This window comes from Electrona antarctica (genome assembly GCF_951216825.1).
Source record: "Electrona antarctica genome assembly, chromosome: 4".
In the NCBI taxonomy this organism is placed as follows: domain Eukaryota; kingdom Metazoa; phylum Chordata; class Actinopteri; order Myctophiformes; family Myctophidae; genus Electrona; species Electrona antarctica.
Window position 1 is genome coordinate 20,586,786 of NC_136809.1, and position 12,410 is coordinate 20,599,195.

A 12,410-nucleotide genomic window follows, 5' to 3' on the forward strand; every position below is an offset into this window, starting at 1 on the left:
TGATACTAAAACAAAAACATTTGTTTTGATTCATAAGGGCTCTTGAATACATTTGCTGTCTGCAAACAGGTCAAGAAGAACAGAAAGCACACGAGTAGTCTTAGCTGTGACTGCGATGCAACATGTTTAATCCGCTGTGTGAATTTATTCCACTAGGTGGCGGTATGCGCTTAAATTACCAGACGCAAGTCAAGGTAGAAGAACCCAGAACTGAAGAACCGGGGCCGTGCTCTGGCAACTACTTCATTAGCATAGGCGCTAATAGGACAGTATCGATTGGCTTGCTCGACTACACAATCAAACAAACCAATTTGACCATTCCAAGGGATATTGTTACGTTGAACTTTAGCAGATCATGCTATTGCTAACCCAGGGATTTGAATCCATGAATGTGGTGAGTGTGTAATGTATTGTAAACCTCTTGAGGAGGCTCAATCAGTGCAACATACTGTAACTAACTAGCTAACTGGCTAACAACAACAAACAGTAATGATTTATTTATTTTAGTCGATCGTATAGTAAAAGTTCTCGTCTTGTTATGATTACATCTGAAATCTGATGGTAACAGAGACCAATAAGGGGGGCTTTATTTGAACACCGTGGATGTCACATATTACACATTCTATAAAGTGTTATTACACTTTTCACCGTCCTTTTCAAAACACCCCTTTCTCATTACATATCCATATAAATTTAGCCTATAACCTGTTTAACACGTTTATTATAAAGTGCTTCAAGAAGAAGTAATCTTTCTCTACATTGAAACCTATAACTGATGCAGTTTTAATTAAATTAATCTATTTTAAAATTATGTTCTGGACATATTTTTATTATTTTATTCCCACTCTGTTTTGATGTCACATCACACACAACAACTAACCTTCCCATATCAATGGAACAATGGAAGAAAATTATGATATGAACTAGTTAACTAGTCTGTAACAGAGTAAGTTGTGTAATTTTACAATTAATTAGCTGTGTCATTTTGATGGCATGCAAGAAAATTAGGCTGCCAATGTCTCATCTAATTTTTATGGTTCTTTTTGAGAATATTAACATTTAGCGTGGTTTATATTTGATTATGTGCTGTGTTGTGCATCAAAAAGCAGATCTGCGAGCTCAGACGAATGCGTTGACGGTTTATTTTTATTTATGTTGCATGCAGGATCACACTGGAAATAAGTGTTTCATTACTCTATATCCAGGGTATATCCAGGGTTTAAGTTATATTGTGATTACAAAATCAAATCAGATCAAATACACAGAAACAGTATCTTAACACCTTACCACGTCCAACAAGTGTAGATTATCTTTGAATCGTTGCGAAAATGAACAGGTCGGACTATTATAATAGTTTTACTAAATCACTTTTATTTCTTCTTTTAGGAATGAAGGGAGTCGGACAGCATTAGAACAACCTAAACTGTACTGGGAGGACCAGACCGGCCACCAAGATATATTACTATCAAAGATGCAACAAACCACCTGATACTCTCATTATGCTGTGTCAGCATGAGAATAGCCTCGGTACCCAGGTTTTTATTTTCGTCCGCATGAGAAGGATCACTATGGAAGAATAAGTCCTCACAATTGTGTCCAGAGGAAATAGATTTGCGTGTCGAAACGCATTCATCTAATCTGTGATGCGTTTGGCAAACATATTTTATCAAATAATATCTTGCTTAATAATTCAACAACAAAGACCACTGTGATGACCAACATGCAAGAGGGAGAGGATTTAGTGTCTGGTTTGATCAACTCAGATGGGGAGTTTGTTGATTGGGATCTTGCCAGTCTTGGTGAGTTGAAGCTTGATTTTGTTCATTGCTTAAAAATCAAAGAGACTGAACTTATTTTCCTTACTGACACACAATGTTTTACACTCCATATTGTTTTCTCTATAGGCGATCAGAAACCCTTCTCTGATGACAAGGTGCCACATCAGAATGCATCAGAAAAAAATAAACCACACCACGAAAACCAGACCAATGTCAAACATAGCTGTAAATTGTGTGGGAAAAAGTTTGGTAGTATAAGTAGACTTAGTCGACATAAGAAGAATCACAGAGGAGTCAAAACCTTTGAGTGTGTCCACTGTGGGAAACGGTTTGCCCATCGAAATGCCCTGAAAGTTCACCTGGCAATCCACACTAAACGGAGACCCTCACCGTGCCCTGTGAGTGGTAATCTGGGCAGTGCAAGATCTCATAACAACACACACACCAAAAAACCCACTGGCACAACCAGTGGGGTGGAGGAAGGCGATGAAGCAGCCAGTGATTTTATCAACTCGGATGGAGAGGAAGTTGAATGGGAGCCTTCCACTTATGGTGAGTGGAAATGGTAGAAATGTCTTCACATATCTATTTGACAGTTTACTTGGTAGCTATACTTGCCCAAATAAACTTTTTGTCAGGATGATTTTGCCCTTTGATATAATATGCTTAACACCTTAGAGTTACATCGTTGGCTTTACTGTTTTTGAGACCAACCAGTTTCCATGCCAAGGAAACAGTTGGCCTAATGCTTACATGAATGTATCATGTAGCTGACCGTAGATTCTATGACAGTAACCAAGTTGTAGAATCTGTATTTTAAAACACTTTTGACAGTTTCTCTATCATTACTCTAATTTGGCCTTTTCCTTTCCATCTTCTAGCTGTTGACGTGAACTGGACGGGTCATCAACAGGCTGACGCTGGCAGTACGCGGCGTCTTCGCTCTGATGTCAGTGGGAATGACTTTGATTCTCAGAGCTCCTTGTCTCGAAATGAGAGGGACCACACTAAAGACAGGCCTTACCAGTGTGTCAGGTGTGGACTGAGATTCAGATTCCGCCATAATCTGAAGAAACATGTAAGAAATCACTTGAGAAAGAAGATATTAACGCGCACGCGGTGCAAGACGATGGCTCTGCGGGAGACACACGGCAGAACCTCGTTAGGAGAAAACAAGGAAAGGGCTGAATTAAAAGAGGAGGGAAGAACGCCAACCCAAGGTCTCTTCGTGGCAATCTTTTTCATTTTTACTTGAGCAAATCAAATGACGGGGATGAACATTGTGTTTATCATCCAGTTTATCCTGGTTTACACTACTTGCATGTGAATGTGCATGTGGATTCTAGGTACACTTTCCCTTGAAGTTAGTACTGTATTTGATAATATGGGAAACCTTGTTGAGCATACTTGAAAGAGAACAGGCAAACCATTAGCATTACATTTCCGAAAGAAAGAAAGAAAGAGAGAGAGAGGAAAAAATAATAGATAAGACTCTATTTTAAGATAAGAATCTAATTTCATTTTGTTTACTGCTGCAGAAAATATTGCAATGCACACACAAGCGTGGTGTAGATCCTCACAACAATGAAAGGTAGCTAAGAGAAGCAGATTTTCAAGGTGGTGCCATCATGTATTGATATGATAGTATTATTGGATTCATTTGACTATGATCAACCATTTCGCTATTTTTTTAATTGCAGTATTTTTGGCAAGTGACTTGTTCTAACAAAGCCTTAGGTATAGAGGAGAAAAAGACCAAAAAGCAAACAGGATGCCACGTCTTGGCAAGCTGGTGTTGTTGAACGTATGCATACCTTCTCTAACGCTTATATCGTTATGTGCAGGAGAGGCTTCAGATGCAGAAACGTCTGACGATGAGTGTACCACGTCACCAGCGAAGCCTGAACACACTCGAAGATTGAGACCCAGGAAGCGTCGAAGGAAAGATGATTCTGGGGAGCTCTTCAGTTGCGAGGACTGTGATAAGAAGTTTCGGAGCGTATACACCAGAGATCGGCATTTGAGGGAGAAGCACGACAAAAACCTTCGTCATAAGTGTTCGGACTGCGAGAAGACGTTCAGAGCTAATCGAAGCCTGATGGTTCACCGGCGCATCTATCATCCATCTCCAGTTGTCCCGGTCGAACCTCAGGAGCAGTCCAGGGTTCCGAAGAAGCACCTCTGTTCAGCGTGCGGAAAGGAATTCCCCACCAGTGCGTCTCTAAGTAGACATCTGATCATTCACTCAGGAAAGAGGCCATACAAGTGTCCTGTGTGTGGAAGGGGTTTCACGCAGATTGGAAACCTAAAAACACACCAGAAAGTCCACAAAGGTGAGAGTCTTTTCTTGAGGTTGGTCGGTCTGTCTGTCTGTCTGTACTGTCTGAAGAAATGGTCTAGTGTTCTAGTTTGTACTTTAGTTAAAAGTGGAGATAAAATGAGGGACTTGCAAATGCTGCTTCAATTTAAGCTTCAATGATGAACTAGACATCAATTAGAAAACATCATATATTATTTTCTATAATCACTGTAATAATAATAAATATATAAAGGCGCAATATCAACAATATTGTTTTATTTTAAAAATAAGATTGTCTTCATTTCCTGAAAAAATATATTTTTAATTTCCTGAAAAATGAACATTTTGGAGTTAGCTGGTTTCTGCCTGACAGCAGAGATATGTTGATTCTACATAAATACTTATTTAGCTACATATTGCTCATTGTGTCTTTCATGCAGGGGTGAAACCCACCAATGTCACAGTGAATAAGAAGAGTTCTGCTACACCCGAAGAGGCTCCGCTATCAGTGGGAGTCTGTATCTGTCATTTGTGTTGGACACAGTTTTCCGAGAAAAAGCTATTGGAAGAACACATGAAACTGGTCCATGAGTCAAAGAAACCATACGCCTGCACAGAATGCAGCAGGAGATTTACACATGTCCAGAAACTGAAAGAACATCAAGCTGGGCACGAGGGCGTGAAACCTCATCAGTGCACACAGTGTGAGAAAGGTTTCCAAACGCCACAGGGACTTGAGAACCACATGAGAGATCACACCGGAGAGAAGCCTTTCCCGTGCACTATATGTGGAAAACGGTTCAAGCAAGCATCGACTTTGAGAGCACATTACATAACCCATTCTGGAGACAGGCCTTATCTCTGCTCCATATGTGGGAAAAGTTACACCAGGGCCGAGGAGCTAAAGGTCCACTTAAGAGTTCACACCGGAGAGAAGCCGTACCAGTGTGATGAATGTGGTAAGAGTTTCTACTATAGGCAGGGCTTCAACAACCATAAGAAGACTCATAACGCCAAGCCCATTGGGCCCACGAGGCAGCTAGGCAGGCCTAGACAGCAAGGCAGTACCAGGAAGGCAAGGAAGCCCAAGAGGATCCCACGGAGACGCCTACATGATTCTGATGGAGAAGAAGATCTGACCTGGGAGCCTCCTAATCTTGGTAGGTGCTAGCTTTTTGACACAAGTTTTTTTTGTTTTTTTTAAATCGGTCAGATTTGACCCGAACACTATTTTATTTGTCATGCACATCAACTCTGGTGAACAGGTGCGCCACAAACAGAACATCTCTCTGATGTCTGTTAGATCTCATAAGGATGTTTGCAAATCCTTTTGGGATCTACAATAAACAGAGCGGGTAAACAGTGTGCAGACTCTATTTGCATTTGTACCATGCTCATAACAAATATGTGCAGTGAAATGTTAGTGGCATGCCATGTAATACCAGATTGTGCTAACATTGTCCAACATATAGAAAGCCAAGACAGAGACAAGACATTAGTCAACACGCAACAGCAACTATTTACCACCTTTTCTATAGTTTTAAGTATTAGTGTAGGAAATGTTTTTCTTGTCTATGTAGACTTAGGTTGACTTAGATTGTTGGCTGGTTGCCAGGAGGAGAAGAGGGCCTTTCAGCCAAGCAATGATTTATTGGAAAGTTGACCAGTGCATGGATGAGTGACACACACAGCCCAGTGGAATTCAATGCAGACAAGTAGCCATGGCTCCTAAGTCACATTTTCTTTACATTCTTGGATCTTCAAGAGAAAATTACTGTAAAACACTGAGTTCCTATTATCACTTTCGGTCTTCAATTGGCCACTTGATGCCAGCATTTACAAGTTGTTGCCAATATAATGAATTATGATTTATGGTCAGATATTGGCTTTTGGAGCTAAGGTTGACCCAAAATGTTATCAGGCGTCCAAGAGTGACATAGATACACAAATGTCAGAATCGATAAAAAAAAACCTCTCAAGTCTTGGTTCAAGGTTAGCTTGTCACAGGATATTGCAGTTGGTCCTGCATCTGTGAACAAAACAACTAAAGATGGAATAGGTGTGTTTTTATGATACTTGGTGGGAATGATCAGCCGAAGAGATAATTCACTTTTAGGTTAAAGTAAAAGGTCACGGCGATCAGGAGAAAAGTTAGTTTCTACAATAGATGTTAACAATTTAGGCATTTAGCAGACAATTTAGGCATTTAGCAGACGCTCTTAATCCAGAGCGACTTACTTTAAGCAATAACAAAAAAGCATGGCATACATCACATACATAAAAAGTAGTTATCATGAAACATGGATAAGCTAAGAGTGTAACAGTGGAGTATCTATATAATGAAACTATATAAACTATGCATACTATACTATATTATACTATTATACTTACATAAAATGCAATTCTAGTGCTGTCTATGTAACATGCTATAAGTCTGTATAAAATGCTATCTAAGTCTACATAAAGTGCTATCTAAGGGGCTAGGGCAAGTGCTACGGGCCATGGTGGAGTCTGAAAAGGTGGGTTTTCAGACTACGGCGGAAGATTGGGATTTGGGAGTGAGGCTGCAGTTCTGACTGCAATGGGAAGTGCATAACACAGGCAGGGTTTGCAACAAGTGTATTATTATTCTTTTTTAATTTATGTAATCTGATTTGTTGATGCAGGAGATAGTCCTAACCATCGCCCTGGTAGCCAGGAAAATCATACTGCACCTGACCACAGCCAGGTGAGGGAAATGGCATCACACAGTGGATACTGTTATAGTAGTACAGTGTGATACGTTTATACTAGTAAACCTACACACATACTGCCAAGTCCTTGCATCGGAATATCGTCATTAACGTGTTTATTTCTAGATGTCTCAGTGGAGCTATGATCAATACACATCATTCAATCCCTGGGGACAACATCCAAACGCATCTTACTGGAAAGGAACGGAGGGCCACCAGCAATACTATGGCCCAGGAGAGCCTAGCATGAGTTTTAGTGCCCTGCTGAGGAGTACAACAGTAAGCAACGCTTGTGGCATTCATTGTTCTTGGTTTACATTTGAGGTTGAGAATACATAACAGTATCTTTTTGTGCTTCACTTGCTAAGGAATAGCATAAAAAAATGACTTGAAAAGAATCTCAAAATAATTCACTTATGCTATAGCATTAATACATCTGCAGCTTTATTCTTTTGTGGCGAAAAATACATACCACATCACAATGGTTTGAAACTATAGGATAGAATTGTTTGGCCATAACTACTGCAGTAGTCTAATTACTTTTTAATAATATTGAAGAACAGACAAGATGAATTAGTACAAGAAAGATAACTTAATATCTGTCATTGAAATTAAAAATACTATGTCAGTGTCCTGGCCACTTTATGGAAAAAATGTAAGTACCGGTAATATCTGTTATGATAAAAGAATAATACAACACAGTGTTCTATTTTAGGATGAAGAGCAGCAGGTCCAGGATAATTGCATAGCATGGCGTTCTGGGATTCCCCTTGTACCGCCACCTTCAGAACATGGGCTGGAACCCTCGAACTCACTTAACACCACATCACAGAAACCAGACTCCAGCACGAGGACCTCAGAGATAGATGAAGAAGAGCATGAAGAGAGCACCACAACACAGGACCAGGACCAACAGAAATCACCCTTAGGTGACCTTTTGGAAGTCCAGAAGTCATAATTAGGATTTCTGTGATGTAGAACAATAGATAAGAGCTTATATACCTGTACACATCCAAATATAACCATCTGGGCTGGTGCTGAACTGAATGTAGGAATTGCAACATTCAGCGTTTGCACACTGCAGGTGCATAATAATTCGCATAATTTAATTCACTGATCTGACACAGGAGTTTAATCAAAGTGTTTTTTTTACGAAAAGTCAGCTCATTCGGTCACCGACTTAGAAGTCTTATGAGCAATACATTCTGGCTGAATGGGGATTGGGGGGTCATTTTTAATTGCAAGTTATTCTGACATACATATGATTATATAGGAACAATGAGGAATTGTATATTACACATTGTTAAAATGAACTCCAAAGAGACATTGGTTTTCAACGTCATAGAATAAGAAGTAATAACTTTAAACACCCTCTTGTGTAATATTGCATTTATAGACCAATATTTCTTTTTTATTCTACAGAATATAAACTCATCATACAACAGAATATGTAGACATACTGTGGCCTCTCTTAGCTATACTGAACAGGTCAAATGTCCATGTAGGATGAGTCACATTAACATTCCTTTCTTTAAATGTCAACTGTCACTCAGTGGTGCATCGAATTAAATCATGTAAAGGGAGCCCTGCACAGTTCAAAGGATAACTCTGATAGTTTATGAACATGAGCTATTCATACAAAGTTCAAATGCATTTTTGTTTCTTTCACTTATCATAATGATGCTTTTTTAGCTTAGCCACAGTTGAACTGTATTATGGCCAACTAGATTGGTCATTCCCTAAAATGTATAATCTTAGAGAATCAGCCTGAACGTGAGGTTGTGATGATAACATGATGACAAGTAACCCTCTGAAAGAGCATAATGCTTACACAATCAGTTTGTTCATGCAGAATAAATTAATTTATCATTATTTATCCTGTAGGTGAAGCTTGTTGTGAGAAGACAGCTGTTCCAAAAACACACAAGGAAGCTGAAGAAAAACAGCCTGAGGAGCCAAAACAATTCCAGGGGACACGCAAGCCAAAGAAAACCTATGATTGTCCAACGTGTGGAAAAGTGTTTTCTAATAACACAGGCCTAGGACGACACCTGGTAATCCACACTGGAAAGAGACCTTTCAACTGCTCCTTATGTGGGAAAGGATTCACCCAAAGTGGGAATCTCAAAACACACATGAAAGTGCACAAAGGTCAGTATAGAATGTTTAAAATGTATCTTATGTAGGAAGACACTCTACTTGTAGTTATTAGACACTCCATGCCCAGTTTTACATCTCATCATCTAGTGTAGCACTATGGCTGACATTTTCAGAACACTGCTATACAAGCTAAACATTTATAAAGCCAAGCGACAAAATACCAGGTGCTGGACAGAAGAACTAAATAGAGTCCGACCACTGGACATTCATGCTCCTATGAATTACATTACCACCAAAGATGATGTGTTGAGCATCTGAGGAAGAAAAAGCCACCTGAACCAGTGTAGTGGTAGAACAGTGGAGAAAACCCCTAACAAACCTATACTGACTGCTTTGAAAACCAATTTGTATATACCATCCCAGTATGAAGGACTGCCTTTTGTATTGGTTCAGCAATGTGGTTTATTTTGAAGTTTTGCAGGGGTTTGCATTGTACACCAATTGGTTCCTGAAACGGGCACATCCATCCATCCATCCGCTTATCCGTAGTCGGGTTGGGGGGGCAACAGCTCCACCAGAGAACTCCAGACCTCTCCACAGCAACATTAGTAACTTCATTCTGGGGGATCCCGAGGCGATCCAAGGCCATTTGGAGATATAATCCTCCCATCTCATCCTCGGCCTGGCCAGAGGTCTCCTTCCAGTGGGGTGTGCATCGAGGAGCTCCCTAGGGAGACCCTCGAGAGGCATCCTAACCAGATGCCTGAACCACCTAAGCTGGCTCCTTTTCAAGCAAAGAAGCAGCGACTCTACTCTGAGTCTCTCAAGCGTAACTGAACTTCTCACCCTATCTCTAAGGGAGATGCCAGCTACCCACCTGAGAAAACTCATTTCAGCCACTTGTATCCGCAACCTTATTCTTTCGATCATGACCATAGGTGAGAGTAGGAACGAAGATCGCTCGGTAGACAGAGAGCTTTGCCTTCTGGCTAAGTTATCTTATCTTATCTGTCACAACAGTGTGGGGTACAGCACCAGCAAACGTTGCCACTGATTGTTTGCATACAACACTGTTTTGTTTTGGGGTTTGTTTGGGGGCAGGAGGTGGCATTCAACAGTTTTAAGCACCCACGGGCAGAAACATAATCGGTGCTCATGGTTCAGGTACTGCACCAAGTGTGCCTAGAAGTGCAATTGTTTCAGGGGTTCCACTTGGTATGTTCTTAAAATACAAAAACTGTGTTTCCATTACAGGAGAGGTACCCATTGATGCAGCAGTTGAGGAGAGCATTCCTGAACCTGAAGAACCTGCCATAACTTTCCATGTGTGTGGAGATTGTGGGATGGACTTCCCTGAAAAGAAACAGCTTGAGGAACACCAAAAGGTCCATGACAAACCATACGCCTGTCCACACTGTGACAAGAGGTTCAAAAATGAATATTACTTTAAAATACATAAGCGCCTTCACACCGGGGACACGCCTTTCCTTTGTTCCGAGTGCGGGAAGAGTTGTGTCACACTAGATGTCCTTAAAAAACACGAATTGACACACACCGGAGAAAAGAAATTCCACTGCGATCAATGTGGACGGGCGTTCATGCAATCGGCCCACTTGTATGTGCACCTGAAAACGCACACTGGTGAGAGGCCTCACCTGTGCTCCATCTGTGGTAAGAGTTACTCCAAAGCCTGTGATCTCAAAGTTCACCTACGAGTTCACACTGGGGAGAAGCCGTACACGTGTGAGACATGTGGGAAATGCTTCTATTACTCTCAAGGTTATCGAGCACATCTAAAGACTCACGAGAAGAAACCAAAACGACAGACGAAAACATTAGGTAGACCAAAACAAAAATCATTAACAGATGAGACGGATGATTAATGTTGTATATTACTTTACCTGTCTTATTTTGTGAAATTGTATGCATTTTAATATTTTTTTAGTATCGATTGATTGTGATGTTTTCTATCATCCTCGTGTAATTCATCATTAAGAGTATATGGAAATGAAAACAAAAAACAACAATATTAAAAAATAATACAATATTGTGAAATAATTTATTTTTCATTTTGTTCATTTGTGGGTTGCCTTTTCAATTTAGCTCACGATTAATACACTCTAAAAAATGGTGCAAATGATTTTTGCAATAAATAAAAAATAAATATATATACATTTCTATATACCGTAGTATCAGTTTTATAATTTCTATATTTTCTGATATGGACATTTATGTAAGCGTCTTTTGTGCCTTTTGGTCAGCCCTTCAATTGGAATTTTACTGTGGTATATTCAACAACGTTTTGGTTTCTTGTTTGTATTTACGTCACAGTTATTACTGTAAAACACTTGTATTTTTGACCCATGGATGCTATTCCGATTCCCTTTATTACTATTTATTTGTTGGGGCTGTTAAGTGACCTTGCATTGTTTTGTGTCTTTTCATTTCAGAAATGTAATGGGTATTATACATACTAGGCCAGTGGTTCTCAACCTGTGGATCGGGACCCCCAGGACGGTCCTCTCATGATTTTGGGTGACAGTGTAGTGGCAATTTAAGGGAAAAATATATATGAAAAAAGGACCATAGGCCTACTGTATCAAAAGTAATCAACAAACTACTATTTAAAAACTGGTCAAGCATTGGCCAAATTGACATAATATAAGGAAGAGGCACAAACCTACAGCCAGCGAGCTCGCAACGCTTTGCGTTGCCAGGTGTTGTGAGCTTGTAGATCGACTATTTTCACAATATCTGTGGAACCGAGTCAAACAAAATGCAATGCCTCAACTCTACATTCCAAGAGCTTGTCAGGCTTGCCAGTTTATGGCCTGAAAAGTTTGAGAACCTATGCACTAGATTTTGGGGCTAATGGACCAAACTGACAAAAAAAATATATAGTCTTGAATCTGAGTGTCCTCCTGAGTCCTGACTGTTCAGCCCAAAATGTGGTGTATGTACTGTAGATCTGTTCATTACAATATACACTTTGATTGTATCTGTAGTCCAATGTCATATTGATCACTGGTTTATGCTTGGTTCTGCCAGCTGCAATAAAATAAAATGTTTAAAATACTGTATTGCTGAAGCAACTTCAGCTTCAGTTTAATTCATTTTCTGGAGATGGTGCCTGGCCTGCAGTAATATTAAGTTTCTCTAGTTTCCCTGGATTATATGAATATTATAGTTTGAGCTGCTTTAAGGGGTTTATCTACTTGAAACAGTTCTGTATATTGATTTGGCATGCTTGCATCTGTGATTGAGAATTTGTTTGCTGAACACTTTATTTGCCGATGGGATTCTCATTGGCTGAACAGATTGGAAACGAGTATGGCAGCGGTGGCCGAACGGATAGCGGCGCGGTCTAGATACCGGAAGGTTCCCAGTTCGAACCAGCCGTCCGACACGTTAAAATTACCACCGCTGAAATGCCCTTGAACAAGGCATCAACCACTACGATGAAATGTGTTCTATGAGCAGGGCCTGGCTGGAAACAAGTTC

General features: G+C 40.1%; 1 protein-coding gene across 3 annotated transcripts; it reads left to right on the forward strand.

Moving 5' to 3' along the window:
• Positions 1-254: 254 nt before the first annotated feature.
• Positions 255-11,089, forward strand: LOC306921549 (uncharacterized protein). Of its 3 annotated transcripts, none has more exons than XM_079498720.1 (11): positions 255-394; positions 1,387-1,799; positions 1,905-2,330; positions 2,660-2,998; positions 3,623-4,111; positions 4,518-5,237; positions 6,744-6,805; positions 6,936-7,088; positions 7,525-7,738; positions 8,694-8,960; positions 10,164-11,089. In XM_079498720.1, the coding sequence occupies exons 2-11, from the start codon at positions 1,712-1,714 to the stop codon at positions 10,790-10,792; spliced, it is 3,387 nt and encodes a 1,128-aa protein (XP_079354846.1). In that variant the 5' UTR covers positions 255-394; positions 1,387-1,711; the 3' UTR covers positions 10,793-11,089. The 3 variants fall into 3 exon arrangements, with proteins under 3 accessions (XP_079354846.1, XP_079354847.1, XP_079354848.1); XM_079498721.1 differs by having other exon boundaries at positions 271-391; positions 1,407-1,799; XM_079498722.1 differs by lacking the exons at positions 255-394; positions 1,387-1,799; positions 1,905-2,330 and having other exon boundaries at positions 2,723-2,813.
• The last annotated feature ends 1,321 nt before the right edge of the window (positions 11,090-12,410 follow it).